Source organism: Centrocercus urophasianus, unplaced genomic scaffold (genome assembly GCF_019232065.1).
Source record: "Centrocercus urophasianus isolate 14NV4802_14NV808 unplaced genomic scaffold, USGS_Curo_1.0 seq_2, whole genome shotgun sequence".
Lineage (NCBI taxonomy): Eukaryota > Metazoa > Chordata > Aves > Galliformes > Phasianidae > Centrocercus > Centrocercus urophasianus.
The window spans coordinates 1177126-1195103 of NW_024884755.1; the positions used below are offsets into that span (position 1 = coordinate 1177126).

A 17978-nucleotide genomic window follows, 5' to 3' on the forward strand; every position below is an offset into this window, starting at 1 on the left:
GTTCAGTTGCAGTTACAGGATTCTTAGGGTAAAGTTATTTTCTTCAATAGAAGGCTTTCAACTTTGTGAATGAAGCGACAGGGCAACCCGTTAGTTGTGTAGAGCACTCCAAGGTTCATTCCATGGCAAATCATGCAATTCATGTGTCTGCAGGCAGATGTGTGCTTTCCTGGAGAGTAAATACTTAAATTTGGGGGCAATCTGTAGGATTATAATTCACAGAAAACCCTCTTTGTTGAAACACATCTTGTGTTGTGTCAGGTCCTGCAAGTGGCTTTAACATGAATACACTGATTATCTTAGATGAATTAGTTTTATTAAACTCCAAGGAAAAAAAAAAAAAAAAGCTAATATTTTCTTGCCTGCTTTCAGGCTGACCACCTCAGGTGTCACATAGTTTCAATCTAACAGGAGGCAGTTTTCAAAGCTGCAGTGCTTCCCCATGTTACATGAATGTGGAGTTACTGTGTTTTAGTGTCCTCCTGAGTGAGTGAGCTGGTGATAATGGCTTTCCCAGTTTCATGTATATTTGCCCTTTTAGATGATTTTTTTTTTCTTCTTTTTTCGCTTGGGATCCCAACTGCTGTTGCAGGTACGCGCTGTAGTATTTTGCTCTGCTACCTACAGTTCCCAGCTAAATAATGTGACTGATTTCTACAACACTGCCTCCTCTCAGGTAACGTTTGATTCCGGGGAGAAAATAGCTCTGAAAAGTTAAATAATGTCACATAAACATCGGCTTCTGACTGGAGATCCGCAGCCAAAACAACCCGGCAACGATCATAATGCATCGGCTTGGTTTCTATCGGCAACTAAGCGACACTGGTGATAACAGAGCCGTTCTTTTTTCCTGAGGCGGCCGGGCGGCGTGTCCCCTCACGAGGCGCGCGGGCTCCCGCCGGCGCTGAGGGGCTGTGGCGGGAAGGGGCCGCCCCGCGTGCCCGCCCTCGCGCCGCGCCGGCTGATGGCGGCGCAGGGGCGATTGCTGGTCAGTTGAGCACAGCAGTGGGCTTGAGGCCGGGGTGTAAAACGTACACGTTAATAAAAAATATGAACGTTTGGTGCATGGAGTACATCTCACAGAAATTGGCATATACGTTTTGAAGGCAGTCGTGAAAGATACTGAAGGCGATCGAGACCGTATTTGGGTATTGTGGTTATGGTTCTTAGTTAAACCTCAAGTTATAGTTAAACCTCAAGTTAAACTTCTATAATGCACTTTTAAAAGCTCCTTAAGAGTCTGTGAATCCAGAATAACGCTGGATCAGTCAGGACTGAAGCACACAGTGATGACATCAGACCATATGGTGACTGTAATAGCCTTCTGGCCATATGCTTCTTAAATCTGAAGTAACACGTGCTTTATATATTCACAAATCATAACTTTAAACTTAAACATTTAATCAAAAGAAGGCATTTTAACATTTGTATAAGAACACGTCCAATAAAAAGCTTTGGGTAGATATGCCCAGAGAACAGCACATGCACCAATAAAGCCTTGTGTAAATATCACATTCAGACAAAAACAGTTCTTTTAGGCGTATTTTGAGAAATCTCACATAATTATTAGTTAGGCAGTTATTACAGCCGGTCATTAACAGCCATAATTACATCCAGGAGTATGCAGACATTGAGACCCTGGGGAATGCAAGCCTCTACAGAGCCATCAAACGCAGACATGAGCATCAGTGAGACCTCATGTTATACTACACAGTAAGTAAATACTATGGCAAAGACTTGCAGGAGATTTAGAGATTCCATCACAGCTAAAAACGTACACAGCTCACATGTGGTAAAATGATTGCTTAAGAAATGGACACATTCGTTGATATGTTAGCTAGATTACCAAACTGCTTCTCAGCACCCTTGGTAAATGTCACATCACTCATTGCTCACATCCTAATAACAGCCCACACGCAGAATTGTTAACTTGCTCATTTCATGTCTGTCCATAATTACACCTTCTGTTTAAACACATCTTATCCTTTATGGACATAACTACAGCTGTTTCCTCTTAGAGAAACCACAAGGGCATTCAGACACTTCTGATGGTGCCTAGCAGCAAGGTACCTAAAATGCCCCTGTATAGCTGTTCTGTCAGACACCGCCCTCCTTTCTTCTCCTGAAAGGTATTTCTGAGCCCCGCTTACACATTAGTAGTTGAGTGTGTGGTAGAGAAGTTCTCCATGCGTATTCTGACCAGCTTCTCAGTGGGGACTGGCTGCAGGAAGCACTTGCAGTTGAAGGCCTGCTGACAGGCCTTGCGGAAGTTCTCTGAGAGGAAAGCGTAAATGATGGGGTTGATGCAGGAGTTCCCATAGGCCAAGCAATGGGAGATGATGCGGAAGGTGAAGGAGATGTTGTTGAGGGGAAAGTGCCCAAACTCTGCCCACATTGTGATGATGTGGTGAGGCAGCCAGGAGAGCAGGAACACAGCAACCACAAGAAGCACTGTCTGTGCTGTCTGAAAAAGATGAGATGAGGCATTAAATGGTTACAGTGCTCCAATAAGTCTGTGATATGAGTTTGAGCTCTACAGCCAAGGCCACATGATACAGGCAACACTTCTGCTAAGTGAGCAAACTATGACTGTAAGAATGCTGAAAACCAAGCTTCTTCCCTGCAAAAACAGAATTTCTTGGTTTTAGCTTATGTAATAGCTTAAGATGTTGGCCACAGCTGTGATGGCCTCTAATAGCTGTGGCTGGGGAAGAAGAAGAAGGTCTGTGCCTCAGGAGGGCTGAGCAAGGTGGTGAAGTAATCTGATGGGCTTGGCTGCCAGAGTGGGAAGGGTGTGATGAGAGGCAGCCTAGAGAAAAGGAAGATGGTGTGAGCTGCTGGAGTTATATTTGTGTGATACTTAACAGGTTGTTTCTTAGGGTTTCATTCCACCTATTGAGAGGAAATGGTAATTTGGGGATTGAATCTTTGGCTGTAGGGAACCCAGATGGAGAGGGGGTTGGATGCAAAGACCAGGGTGTCAGTGTTTTGGGGCTGGGAGCTAAATCACTCTGCTAACCACAGAAAAGAGATCCCCATCAATGTAGGTAAAATCTCTTGCCCTCTGAATGTTGCTGTGAAACTTATTTTGAGAGCACCTGCAGGATGCACAACAAGAAATAACTCAGCATTTATTGAAAAGCTTTATTTCCTTTCTAGAAGAAAAACTGCTTGGCCCAGTATACTTTAGAGTCTGTCTGACATTAAAAATTACTTCTGAGGAAAAAAAAAAAAAAGTACAGAAAGAAGTTGTTGAAGATGATTTCTTTCATTGACTAAGTTACTAGTAGAAGCAAGCTATAACTGGCTGTAGCTTCCTTTCTGCAGTGGGGATTCTATGTGGTCACAATCCCTCTTCTCAAGTTTAAGCAGCCTCAGAGTGTTGCTTTTATCTCACTTTCTACATGTAGTGCAGGCAGGGGATACATGAGCAAAGCTCAGATGTTACTGACTTGGGCCCCAGAGAGTCCTTCCTACTGTTTTTGCAGGGCCATTTCCATCTCTTTTCAGAAATACTAAAGGTACCAAAAGGTGAGGGGTTTTTTGTTTGATTTTGTTTTTCTGTAACCTATTCAATCCATCCTTGAAACATTGTAATAGAAGTTTATCAGGTAACTTTTCTTCCTCCTTACTGATTCTCAGCAAAATGTGTGCTTTAGAGGTTATCACTTCTATTTTGTCGCTTGGATAAATGTAACAATTTGTGAATATGCAGGTCTTATCTTTCTCCTAAGGAAAATGTGAGTTGTTGTATAAGTAGCAGGAAAAAAAAGAAAAAGAGAAATGAGAATGTGGGCTTCATTTCAGTTTAAGGATTACAGTCTTGGTAGTCTAGGTCAATGCTTCGGTCACTACCTCTCTGCCATAATTTCAAGCAAACAGCAAGCAATTACTTTGCTAGAACAGAGATAATTTCCTAGTGAACAAAAAACTCATTTAATCGCTGGTTATAGAGACTGCATCTAGCAGTTGTTTGCTGGAGAAACACCTGCAGGTTTTCAAATGTCATTTAAAATTACTGTAGCACTCTGTCACCTTACCTGTTATGCTAGAATGTATAAACAGAGGTTATAAAGAGTCAGAGTTATGTTTATCCAACGACAGAGCGCCTAAGCTTTTCTAGGAGAAAGCAAATCTATCCCTGACTTGCAATATGTCAAGTGAAAAAGCTGCTGAAAATCCTCTGTACGTGCTCCAACTTTTCATCAGCACTCCACAGTTGGTATGACTTGCCAAAATAAGCAGATCACCATGGCAGTATTTCACTGGTGGCTAAAGAGGTTGAGTAGAGTTGAGCTGAGCAGGAAGATTTTTGGATTCCCAGTAAAATGGGAAAATGTTTCAAGAGTCATTTACTCCTCCCTTGATACTCTTTGTGTTTCTGGTGAGATAGAAACTGCAGCTTGTTTTCCTAAGTCTTCATGCTTAGTGCTGTATAAAGAATAATATGAGGAAAACAGGGGAATTGAATGAGCAACAAAACTGAAGCTGGATTTCCAAAGGGATCACGTCTTTGATGATTTCTCTGGTGTCTTAAAATACTATTTGATTCTCAGAGCATTTGCAGTATTTCCCTTGTCAGTGGTGCTTCAATAAAAATGCAATAAACTTCACTCATCTGGAGCTTACTTCATTGAGGGCTTTTTCTTTCTTCCTGTATCAGTAAAGGAGGTTATAATGTACATGAATGCATATAGGCTGACAGGGGGCTTTTGTATTGCAGACCAACTATGAAGATCATGTTCTGGAGGTGATGACAGCAATGGGGGAAACATGACAGCATGCTCCAGGGAAGAGTAGGATGGCATTTCTTTTCAAGAAGAAAGTAAGAAAGATGCTTAGGTATTGCTGTGTAAAGTCACTGGTCCTAAATAGTGACCGCAGTCCCATGCATAAGAACTTATGGGAGCCGCTGCAGAAATATTTATAAACAAGTGTTAAATATTTATAAACCATCTTTTTGCAAGAGGTCAAAGATATGGGGCAAAATTTCAGGAAATCCACTTGTCTTTCAGATTCTTCTGTTTCACTTTAGTAACAGCCCTATGATGCTCTTGAAGTTTCAAAATCCTTCGGGGTTGACTTCATTTTTAAAACACAAACAAAAAAAAACAACCATGCATTTCTCAGAAACTGCTATGCTCATGTGTTCAGGTTCATTTCTTCATTAAATCTATTGCTGGAACTTATTTATCTAGTCAGATGGAGTTAGTTCAGGACTTTCATGTTGGGCTGACCTTTCTAAAACCTGCATTAAAATCTGAAGAACACGTGGGTGTGCTACAACTTAATTACTGCTTATAACATATATTCATTCTGGCTTTATATGTGAATGAATCATGCTGATATGTTTTAAGTAAATTCTGTTTACGCTAACAGTAGTAATGTGGGTGAAGCCTAACGGTGATTTCTTGGGAACTGTTTTTTTCTCCTGTTTGTTTAACCCTGCAGAAAAGTCAACTGCATGATGAGATGTGGGGATGTTCTCTGTATTGGACAGGCAATATTTTTGTTGTGTTTACATAGGGCCTGCAGCAATGATCTCCTGCAATAAAAACAGATGATCATTGAAACAGAAAAATATGTTTGGATGAGAGACAACAGTGCTATCTTCACTTGTTCTTAACTGCATTTGCAAGTCAATCAAATCTGTTGAAGTCTAGGAAGAACTTATTTCATCAGATCAAGGTTTTTGTGCAGATTAGAGAAAATAAATTTAAAAAATACAGGGAGGAGAAAGATTTAACTGAAATAAATGCATCAAGTAGGTTTGTGTTCATTTTGAAAGGCCTTTAGATTCATCTTACCTCCAGCATATCTCAGGTGCTTCCTTATTTCACACACCAGAATGCTATCTGACATACATGGTGACAAAGCATATTCCTATGTGAATAAATGACCTCTGCTTGCAAACTCTTGGAAATGACCACATGGGGAACCAGAAGCTGTCCTTAATAAGGTACTGATATGACAGGAAGTTGATGGAACTGAAAGACACAGAAGAAGCAGTCTTGTTGGGTCTAGCTTGCCTACTGTGGTATGATAGGTGCTAATGAAATTATTAATGACTTGTAGCTCTCTTAACTCTCACCAGCAATAATGGTGCTACTTTTTTTTGCCCTGTATCAATGATAAGTAGCTCAGGCTTGTTACCAAGACTATCTTTGATAGCATCCCTGTGCTTGAATTAGGAGGCTGCAAGCACTGAAAAATTCTTCTTAATAGGGGCTACCAATCTAGATTATCTTTTCTTCTTACCGGGAAATGACAAACCATGCATTCAGCATAGGGTTAGTTATTAAAAACGAAGCTGCAGTTGCTGTGTATTAGCACAAAGCTGTTTCTGAGATCCAACTTCTTGGGATTTTGCAGATGTAAATATAGACAATAGCAGAGCAATTATATACATAATTCATAACTCAAGGAGCATGTTTTGGAAATTGAATTTTCATCTTTTTTTTTTTTCTTTTTTGAATTATGGGGTATATGGTTAAGAGGGGAAACTAAAACAATGTGTTGTTTTACTTTTAACATGACACTAACCAAAAATAGTGTTAATACAGACTGTAAACAGCTGCAGAAGACTGATCCAAATAACTTCTGTACTGTTTGAGTTTGTTCAGTGAGTTCAGATAATTCTGAACTGTTAATGCTGGTCTAGCTGTGCCCATGTTAACCCTATGATTCATTTCTGAAGCCTCATTGGTCCATGTTAGGCATGTACAGTGGCCAATATTGGATCATTTAACTGTTGCTTAGTAATATCTCACACTCACTTTCAAGCTTCACAAAACAACCTTGCAGTTCATTTGGAACTAAAGTACAAAGGAAGTGTACTAAGCTACACAGAGGATCGATGGCAGGCTGGGAAGTAGAGACCAGGGGAAATCATAAATATGTTTGTTAAATAAACAAATTTTTTCCTTGGGTGCTCCATCTCCCCTTATTCTGCTATTTTTATAGCTGATCTCTAAGGTCCCTTCCAACCCAAGTGACTTATGATTTGAACCTTATTTATAGCTTTCCTGCTTTTCTTTTCTTTCCCTTTGATTTTTTTTTTTTTATTTTCCTTAGCCCTGAACAAGCTATGTCTTGCTTTTGGTTGTCCTCTGCCCTTCAAAAAGCAATAGGAAACATGTTTAAAGACCTATTTTTGAGGGAGATGGCTCATTCTGCAGGGCGATGAAGTCTTCAGCATTTTACTGTGGCTTTGGAGCTGTTATTCTTGATGAAATTATAATGAAAATGCTTCAACTTGTCAAGGGCAAAATTAGGATTGCACTGTAATGAATCAAATGCTTCAAGTATTCCATGGGCTTATCTATATTTTGTGTAACTACCTGATGCATTAGATTAACAAACCATATTGAGATTAAAATATGCACTGGGTTGAGCAGTCTAAAAGCAGAGACTTTGGAAAGAAGGCCTGTCACGTTCCTGATCTACTTTAGCCAGATTTTTAGCTGATCAGACTGTCCATCTGTATGAGGTACCTCAGCCACACAGAAATGGGAAAGAACATTCAATGAGGCTTTCATTGAACAATATATTCTTGCTTGCAGGGAAACTGCTGTTTCCAGAATAGGATGGAGGTTTTTTTCTCCCCATTCCATGGTTACAAAGGAAGAAGCACAAAGAAACCTATGCCTGTTCTTCTGCACTTTCTCATTAACCACAAATGACTCATCCTTTTTTTTTTTTTAACTGCTATGTGGGAGGACAGTGTATATAATGAATTTGTTCCATGCTTGGGGTCTTCTTTCCCCCCACTCACCGAAACTAGTTTCAATTAATGATGTACTGCTGTGAGTCCAAAGGCAGCTTTATAGCCTTTATAGCTAGGGCTGATTCTTCACACCATGCCGTACTTCCTCAGCCTCTGTATGGAGGCCAGTACTTTTCTCTTGTCTTCTAATACAAAGTTAATGTGTTTTCTCTGATAAATACTTTTCTCCTGTTCTGCTGTCTCTAAAGTACATCTCCTTTTCCCTAATGTTTTAGAGACAGTTTGTACAAGTTTTGATCACCTCATGTTGGATTTGGGTAAGCTACAAAGTGCCAGCTTTGGCTATAAGTTGTAAATCTCCTATGGTGGGTGTTCTGCAAAAAATGTAGTGATCCACAGTGCTCTAAGCTTCTGCTTTTAGATAGTGCACTGCGTCAGTGCCCGGAAAGGATATGTGGCTCAGCACATCTATTACTGTATTGCTGGACGTACGTACCAACTTCGCCCTCAATTCCAGCATGCTCTGTTTTCTGAAGACAGAAATGATTCAGACATTTCTTTGCTCAGAATCCAGTCCCTCTTTAAGCCAATGTGCAGAAGTGAAAACTGTCAAGTTTTCTCTTTTCCTCGTGTCAAGTTCTTTTCTTCTGTGTTCGCAAATCTGAATCCCACTGATGCATTTGTAAGCCTGACTTTCCGTGAAGTTCAAACACCAGGAAGGTCCCAAAGCACAACTTGAACTACAGAAATCACTATGGCTCAGTGATAAGCACATAATGTTTCAAAACAGATGTTTCAAAAAAGTCTGTATCTGTTTTCAACCAGCTTAAATGTTGGGTAGAAGATTCTGCTTCAGAGAAAACTCATCTGTTACTTGATTATGAAGCGCTTCTCACTGCCCTCTAGTCTTTTATTACTCTCTGGTGTAACTGATCTAAATTGGTCTAAAACTGCACTGAAAATGCTTTTGTTTTTTTTCTCCATTATTCTGTTTTTTGTTTCTTGCAATCAGAAATGGCAGTTAGCTACCAAGAAGAGGAAGGATTGAAATGAACTTTGATTCATCGAATCCATCCATCTTGGCTGTTTGCACAGCAAGATGAGAGGTGAACTCTTCATTTCCCCTAGAAGCTTGATCACTCTGGTCTGGCTGCTCCCCTGCACATCTCTGATTCTGTGATTTTGCTACTAATCCCCTCTGATGCTCTTAATACTGGCTCACTTTGTATTCATAAATGCTTATGAGCATTATGATATTCCATTATCTACTAATTGGCAATGAAGCTCTCTATTTCTGCTACTCCAGGTTCTTATTAGCAAGAAAACTTGTAGGATTTTACTTCTGATTAGTATTTTTTTGCTGCTATTGAATTGATCCCAAGATCTTCCATGCCACTTTGATGTACTTAGAGGCGGTTGTGCTTAAACCTCAAACATCGTAATCATTAAGACTACACGAAAACCCTCTGGCTGTGTGAACAGTAGTCAAATAAAGGATTCAGCATACAAGAAAGCAGTTTTTGACCAAAATGCTTTTGACCAGAATACCTTGAAGAATTTATGAATGTTTTACCTCAAACTGTAATTTGACTTTCAAAAAGAGCTGCTCCAAGGAGCATCCCAAATCAACTCTGTGTATCTGTGCTCACATAGCTCTGGGAGAGGTGAACTTTATATGTAGGTAAATGTAGGATTATGAGTATACAAGTTGAGAAAGAAAACAATCTTAGCTTCATAAAGGAGGTTGTGCTTTAAATTGACTAGTGTAATTTTGGAGCATGATCTTTGGTTTGTGTGCTTTGTAAACACATTAGCCTTGTTCTCAAACAGTGGTAAGAAGAAAACATTAGGGGGGAAATGTTAGGAATTACTAGGAAAAGAATATGGAACAAACAAGGATATGTTTTCCCATCTTTTCACCTTCTTATTGTAGCTAAAATAAGAGGGAAGAACTGTACTTATTTTTTAGATCCAGATGTTTCAACTGGTCTGTTAATTGGAGCCTTTGACCACTGTTACCTCTAAAAATTCCACAGCTCTTCCTTCGTTATAAGGGTGCTTTCAAAATAGCTGTGAAATTCATAACCCTAATACCCTTTTTAAACCTGAAAAAAAATTCAGGTTATTCAGTTTGCAACTTGTTTGTTCTTTAAAGATGTACAGGACAAAACCAAGTAAACATTTAGGAACCCTGTTGTGCTTCAGAGGCTAGTAAGGCACCACAGGGCCAGTTCATGATCAGAATAAATCTTGCTTTGCATTCATTTCCATTATTAAAATATCTGATTTACTGCAAATGTATGTTCAGAGTTCCTAGAGCTGGGCTATTAGGAAACACTTTTTCAGCACTGTTAAGTGGGGAGTTGTTAACTTTCCTTGGAGATAAATTGTAGTTTTACTATGCATAATACTCAACAAATAGCAGATCTGAAATACATTTTGTGATTGAGAAGTGCACAGGATTTCTTAGCGCATAGTCCTGCTGGTCTGCCTCAGTAAATGATTATCCAAAACTGCAAAGGGGAAGCCTGTAGCATCTCACTATGTCAGCTGTAAGGTTGGTGAGTATGTTCAGCTAGCAAGAAATTAAATATGGAAGCTGGCATTCATGCATTTTTTGCATGCACAGTCTGGCTTAGTTCAGTACGCAGAATTTCAGCACCAACTAGCAGAAATTACTGGATTTATCCCCTGATCTGTACAAATGTTACATATAAATGGAAAAGCACATCAAATTGAGCTGTTCCAACATTGACATGTAGCTGATAAGCCTACATAAAAAAATGTGCGAGGTTGGAATGTGAATTAAAGGTCAGTCTCTTGATAATGATGTATGAATTCAGAATGCATCAACCTTTGAGCATTTGAAATTCTTACAGCTTCAAATGTGCATAAATTGAAAAAAAAAAAACAAAAACCAACAACTGTAGTAGTTTGAACAATTAGCACATTGTTACTAAGAGCTTACAATTGCAACCCAAGCACAAATGTTTTTAATTCCTTTGTGATAGATGTACCTGGAGCATTTTATATCATCCTTGGATTCTATTAAAGCAAACTTTTTACTTTCAGCAATTTTTTGAATGCTGACTTTTGGCATGAGGGTAGGAAGGGTGGGCAGACTGTCTGAGCTCTCTTGGTCATTCATAAACTGAGCTCACTCAGACCAAACTTGCTGTAATTTTAAAAGTCATGTATCTAAACATTTCCCACTAGTATGTTGGCCTCAGAAAACAGGGCCTTCCTGTCTGTCCTTCTAGCTCCCACATATCCTCAAATAATGTAAACTTTTAGTACAATACTGTGGCAAATGGGACAGTGGTAGAAAGATAGGAAATAACTGGAGAGAAAGAAAAATGGCTGCCTGTGCAGCTCTGCTCTGTCTCTAGGCAGCTGGTGCTTTTCTGCTGGGTGTGTTGGTAGCACACTGCGTAGGTCTCAGGGAAAGGCTGAGAGCACTGCTGCAGGGGTGGGCACAGGAAATCATGCTGTGCATCTAAACTGCAGAAGAAGTTGATGGAAGACACAAGGAAATGACTTCTTAGAATAAAAAATTAGCAGTATATTTCATTAAGTTGTTCAGTTGTTAGTTGTTTTTTTAATTGAAGTTACAGTATGATCTTTAAAGGATGAGGTTGATGTACATTTCCAATTATCTGGATTGTATACTATAGTCCATGTGCTCAGATGGAATTAAATACAGTTTTATGTTGCCTTCTTTGTTGCAGCTCTGCAACTAAGAAAGTCAGGAATATACAACTACAACACTGGAATTGTTCACTTGGCCATGTGATCATTATGGTTTTAGAAATTTCCCTAGATTTGCATCTAGCAATCTCTCTCACATGTTCTGTAAATACTGGCCTTATCTTTCACGTGTTGATTTGAGGTTCAGAGGATGTACCTATGGCAGATCAAATATGCTTCCTTTCTAACCATTCAAGTGGCTTAAATTTGATTTGTCCCTATAATGCTTCCCTACTGCATTCATCAGTTTCTCTATTCAGTGGCTTAAATCGTGTGAATTAGGATGAGGCCTTTTCTGTATATTATTACTTATTATTACTTTCTGTATATTATTACAACGCTACATTATTATTTGGAGTTGGATAGAATAAGAATAGTAAAACTCCAATGAGGTTACCAAATGCTTTAGATCCTGAAACAAGCTGTTTAAAAATAAAAAATCTTACCCAATCATAAGGCTTTTTGTTTGTTTTGAGAGGATCCTATAGTACTATAATAGCAGTGTGTTTTCAGCTAGCCTCTGGAGTGCTGTCCATGAGAAGTCCCTTCCCTGAACTCTATGGCATGCAGTTTATTTCTAAACCATGTTTTATTTGAACTTACTCTATCTTCAGGAGCCCATACAGTGCAAAGAAAGTTTCTGGGGTTCTGAATAGCAAACCCACGGGAGCTCATGGCAGAACAATTTGCTTGTAGTGGTAATGCAGACAACATTTCACTAGAAACTCTTGTTCAACAAGGTTCTATGTCTGCAATTTGTTTGTTTGTTTGTTTGTTTTGAGACCTTTGCTTGCATAAACAGCATAGATGTAGGTAATGAAATATGTATGAATAGCTGTTTACAAAATTCACAGCTCATCTGTTAAAAACAAAAGCAACACAGACAGGCCATACGCTAAAACCCTTCTCCTAGAGGTGGGAGGAGGATATCAGCTCAATTGCCTGTTTTCTTCAATTTGTAGGAATGAAGTAAGAATGGCCATAGATCCAAACTGAATTCTTTTTTTTTATATCAGTATCTGATTTTTTTTCTGTCAGCATGATCAAATGCATGCCAAAAAACAGCAGATAAGAACCAAGTAATTTTATCACCTCATGTTGTAAGATCTTGCTTTTATGTTACACTTGGTTTTGATGGATCCAAGGTGGTAAGGGTCTCTCCACTGAAATTACACGCGTATTTCATAAAGCTAGATGTTTTGTATAGGCTAAATTAACTTTCCAAATGTGGAGCAAGATTCACTTGTCAAAATTCTGAGCAAAATAAGCAAAAGATGCTCATTTAATCTCTGATGAAGTTTTTGAATTAAAACCAAGTGCAGCTGCTTGTCCTTAATGGACCAATTAGATACATATGAAAGAAGCTAATTTAACAGAACTGACATGTACATATGAATTTCCTATTAGGCTCTAATGTGAAGTGTTCTTAGGAAGATCTGCTTTAAATGATTGACATTCAGTGTGTTTCAAGGATACTCTGAAAGCACACATGGGAACGGAGTTAGTGTGCACACTGTGCAAGGAGGATGCCTTATAAAGTTCTAAGAGAAGTAGTTAGAACAAAAAGTAGTTGCATTAGGGATGCCAAAGATGCTGTTCGGTCTGCAAAAAAAAAAAGCTAGATGAAAAGGAGATTTCTCAGCAGAAAATGCTGTAAGGAGACAAATTTTGGAAGATAGTTTGCATGTGTGTGGTGTGATGTCTGATTTTATTTTATTTTTTTAATCTTTGGATCAACAGTTTAACTAGGTCTAAGTGCCAGAATTAACAATAGCTTCTAGGCATTTCAGAGCTATGACTAGGGAAGTACTTAACAGGAGAGAGAGAAAGCGCTCTATCATTGACACGTTTGAGAAGGCAGTCGAAGGTATATTTTAAGATTAGTCCTCTCAGTTGTGTAATCAGGAAACAAACAGTTGGAGAAATTGTGGAACTGTTTTCCATTTGATGCTACAGGTCAAATGTGGAAACAGTGCAGAACGATGCATTTGAAGACATGAGTGTCATTTAAGAAAAAATATTTTGTAACTTCAGTGCACTGCAGGAAGATGACGCTAGTAATCTTTGACTGTTGGTAGCATTCTTTTCAAATATATGAAATAAGCTTGTATTGGGACATAAATACACAGGCAAGGAAGGAACAGGAGTGAAATCTAAACCATACAAATTGTTTAGGGATTTGTTCGAGATTTTTTACACCTAAAGCAACTGGGTAAACTTGTGAAGTCGTGAAGTTATTCTATGCAAAAGAACTGCATTTTTTATCACTTCATTTCTATTTTTGAAATAAATTCATCAACAGATCTTCACTGCCTTTTGTCATGGTAGCTGCTGGGCTGGCAAATCAAAGCATTTCCCAGTCATCTCCTCTGAGTGTCACATCTAGTTGGTGGCACGCTTACTGATCATTTGGGTTGTATGGTTGCTGTGCTGCAGGCAGAAACTGTGACCTGATTGTCCTACCAGCACCTAGTGATAGTTCCTCCCTACAACTTGCCTTTAACCAGGCAGATTACCTACAGTTTTTCTTATCACTGCACACACAATGATTTTATCACTGCACACACAATGATTTTAACATTTCTGAGTGAAATAGAGTTTTTCTTTTTCGTGTCCTGTAAATCTCATGTTTCATCACTGCTGTTGGTGAGTTTTGTTATCTGAACACTGTTATTAATTATGGCTTATCCACTCAAAGATCCTTAGTGAGAAAATTCCATCTTTAGTATTTTCCTTGGTAAATTCTTGCAAATCTGCGTATTTCATACAGCTTGAATGAAATAACCCTGATGTTTGCCTCACAAAGGGATCAAAGTGCCAACCGAGGTCTAAATCCACCAAATAATAGTTGCAAACATTAAAGAACTGCAATGCAAACAGCTGCAAAACTGAGGTACTTCATTTTCAGGGTCCTTTCCTTTTAACTTACTGAAGTGTACTCTAATACCTAGATCTTCTTATATATGAGTATCTTTCTGCTGTCAGTGTAAAAATACTGTATTTGTAGGACTTCTGTTATAGCACAAAAAATCAAAAGACAGTCAAGCAGGCATGTATGTGGAGATCAATAGAGCAATTCAATAATGGCCTCATTTTGTGCTGTCTATAAAGATACAACTGACAACATGAATCTGAACTTCAGCTGAAAGACATGGATGATATTTGTAACTGAATGAAACTTGAAAAGGATACTAGTTATTTAAAAAACATGACATATCAATTACATTAGTGTACAAATTAAATCAAAGATATTTACCTTCTTCTTTGATCTTTCTGACTTCTTAGAAATATTCTTTACTTTTGTGTGGAGATGATACAAAACCTTGAAAGAAGGAACAATAAATTGAACAGCAAATTGAATTATATTAGTATTTGAACTTCATACACAAGCACTAAAAGTTAAAAGAATTGCTCTAGAGTAACTTCAAAGTTGAATGTGATGCTTTCTGACTTTTAATTTTAAGCACTCCCCAGTTTTCTTCTCAAAGCTTGTTTCTTGAAGGTGAAAACACTAAGCTTTCGGAAGATGTAGCATTATGTAAGAGCTCAACTGGCTGTGTGCTGAAATTGACAGGAATCTTGACGTGGATTTGAAATTTTAGACTGTACTTAAATCATCTACATTTACTCTCTAGGCTGTTTACATATAAAGGCAGAGACCTGGCTGCCAGCACTGTATGACTGCCTTGGCACTCCTGAGTGCAACACTGAGAAATGGAGCAGTTGCGTGGGTTCCCCTTTCGGAGAGGGTCATAAGAAATGTTAGAGCACTGTCAGGAAAATCTCAGTTAATGACATTTAAATCAATCTTTATGCCCCTGGTTATAGCACAACTGTGACCTGACAGCATTTATACTTCAGCTTTTGGAGGTAAAAGATTGAATTTTCCAAAGCAGTTAATGGACAAAATAAAGCCTCTGTCAAATGCACCTTACTTCTCATTTGCTGCTGTGCTCACCAAGGGCAGTGAGGGGAAAAAACAGCTGGAGTACAGTGACAGAATATATAAACTAGTGGCTTTTTCTTGTTGTGACAGGCAGGGCCTGAGAGGCAGATAGCTTAAATCTAAGAGCCTTCCCTTTTTCATAGCACTGATGATATTAAAATAAAGTAGCATTGAAAGTATCGTAACTTTTGATTAAACAGACATGTACTAAAATTCCAAGACTTTTTTTTTTCAAGAGAGCTGACCTGCAACTGACTAGAGATAAGGAAGTCCACTTCCTGGCAGTCACAAGCTGCTGCACAATAAGAGATTAATTAAAAGTCACAGAAAAATTATTCTGGAAGTTTGGCACAACTCATAGGTTTACCATCTGTCTCAGACATTCTAAAGATCAATCAGGGGAGATAAAAAATCAGTAACAATCTACAAGAAGTAAGAAAGAGATGCCTTGCTGAATAAGACTTGAATCCTAAAATGCTTTTTCAAGTCTTTGCAAGACACAAAGTCAGGACTTCGTGTTCAGTAAAATAAAGAAATGGCAGAAATGATTTTCTCTGACACTTTTTCTGTAACTTTCTGCATGGTTGCTTCCTCTATAATTTTCTTTTCTTCCTAGGAGTAATCAATTTTTATTAAGAGAGGACAAACTAAAAACTGCAAAAAACAGCAAAAGTTTTTAACAAATTTGGGTGTCAGCTGAGAGTGAACTTGTAGCAGTTCCTCACTTTGTACCTGAACAGAAATGTTTTTCAGTCCTTTGTGAGCTGGTGATTTCATTCTATTCTACAACACCCCTCGTATCCTCCCAACACCAGAGAAGCATCCTACCCTCGCAAGGAGTACAATTAAATTGGATCTATTTGATTTGTTGGCTGAGTAGTTTGCATGTGTGAATCCAAGCCAACAAAAGGCTGGAAATGATCCTTTCCTCTTTTTGAATGTTACTCTCATCCCTCTTACCCACCTTGGCATAGCAGCAGGTGATGAGCACCAGAGGCAGGAGGTATCCCACTAGCAGGATCATAACCTTGTACGTCTGCTTGGCTGTTGAGCCCTCTGCCCAATTCTCCCAGCAGAAGGAGCTGTTGGGTGCTTGTTGATGACCACTCATAAGGGCCTGGTGCTGGGCCACAGGGATGGCAATGAGTAGAGACAGCAACCAGATGACACCCACGCCGAGGGCAGCGTTGCGCTTGCTGCGGATGCTGGACGAACGCTTGGCGTGAACCACAGCAATGTATCTGTCCACAGACATGGCCACCAGAGTAAAGATGCTGACCAGCATTGTTGCCATGGCCAAGTAGTGAACCCACTTGCAAAAGAAGGCACCAAAGATCCATTCTGGCAGGGAGTAGATAGTGGCCTGGAAGGGGACACAGAAGAGTAAAAAGGAGAAGTCTGCAATGCTCAAGTTCAGGATGAAGATGTTGGTGGCACTGCGTGATGGGCGTCTCCCAGGCCGGAGACGACCCAAAACAACAAACACCAGTGTGTTCCCCACCATTCCCAGGAGAAAAATCAAACCAAAAAGCACCGGTACGATCACCACCTCAGGACCTCCCTTGGCAGGCCCTGACCAGCATGGTGGGGCTCCTGTTTGGTTAGTCTCAAGGCTGCACTTGCTGGTGTTGGCCCCAAAGAAAAGCATAAAGTTGTCTTCCTCCTCCTCCATGGATCTAGGCTGCTTGCAGACCAGGGAGCAGTTGCTGCAGCCCTGACTGCTGTGGGGAAGATCTGTGTTTGTTAATGGTGGCCAGAGGCTGAATGCTTGAGTTTTCCAATGCCCTGTGCCTTTGCTTTAGGAAGCAATTTTCTTCAGATGATTCTTCCAGATTCTGTATCTTCCAGGAAGTCAGACAAAGGGTTCTGAGGAACTGGTCTCATCTAAGAGGTTTGGTAGCTGCTGATGGAGGAGATCTTGTGACAGAGGATAAGTCTGTGCCAGGAGGACTGAGGATGAAGCAATGGTAAAGCAGTGGCAGCCTGGGTTCCTCACGCTCCTCCTATTCAGCTTCCCTCCCACACCACTCCCTGGAGCTGCGCCTGTCGTACCTGCTTTCCAGCTCTGCTTGGAGCTGTGGTAGCAAAAAAAGTGCTGTGCAAGACCTGAGCCTTTCAGAGATTAATCTTTATCAGCTCAGTCTTCATATGATATTAGACGTGAGGGGAAAAAAAGCAAAAACAAGTTTCTATCCAAAGGGATAGATGGAGCAGCAGATGCTAAATGATTCTGTGTGCAGTACTATAAGGAGCAGCATTGGAACTGTCTACATGAAAAGAAAAAAAAGCTATATAGATATATTTTTAATCAACAAAATAGTGTTTGTTATTTGTCTCAGTTTTTAATGTGCACATGTTAGAGCATGAAGCAATCTGGATTGTGGTGTTGTCAGCATAAAAACCTAGAGAAGCCTTAGATTCAGCATCTTGCTCCTGCGTCTGTTTGGTTCTTTCCAAATCCCTTAGTGCCTCAATATTCGTGATTCTTGTAGATTCATCTGCGCTCAGCCCAACAGTACCAAGAGTATTTGCTCTGGAGAAAGAAAGGTTCAGTCTCAG

At 39.5% G+C, this 17978-nt stretch overlaps 1 protein-coding gene across 1 annotated transcript; it reads right to left on the minus strand.

Moving 5' to 3' along the window:
* Window positions 1-1418: 1418 nt before the first annotated feature.
* LOC122161860 (galanin receptor type 1-like) lies at window positions 1419-17156 on the minus strand. The gene is made up of 3 exons (XM_042821566.1): window positions 16384-17156; window positions 14730-14795; window positions 1419-2464 (listed from the first exon to the last, which is right to left on the minus strand). Exons 1-3 carry the CDS (start codon window positions 17089-17091, stop codon window positions 2147-2149), a joined length of 1092 nt encoding a protein of 363 aa, XP_042677500.1. The 5' UTR covers window positions 17092-17156; the 3' UTR covers window positions 1419-2146.
* Between the last annotated feature and the right edge of the window lie 822 nt (window positions 17157-17978).

What these genes read in the sequence shown, in the direction of transcription:
- LOC122161860 (XM_042821566.1), bottom strand. Translation starts at nt 17,091, where the DNA reads ATGGAGGAGGAGGAAGACAACTTTATGCTTTTCTTTGGGGCCAACACC. An exon ending in TCACCTGCTGCTATGCCAAG is followed by an intron (nt 14,796 to 16,383) that starts GTGGGTAAGAGG and finishes CCTTCTTTCAAG; the next exon opens with GTTTTGTATCATCTCCACAC. An exon ending in CAGAAAGATCAAAGAAGAAG is followed by an intron (nt 2,465 to 14,729) that starts GTAAATATCTTT and finishes CATCTTTTTCAG; the next exon opens with ACAGCACAGACAGTGCTTCT.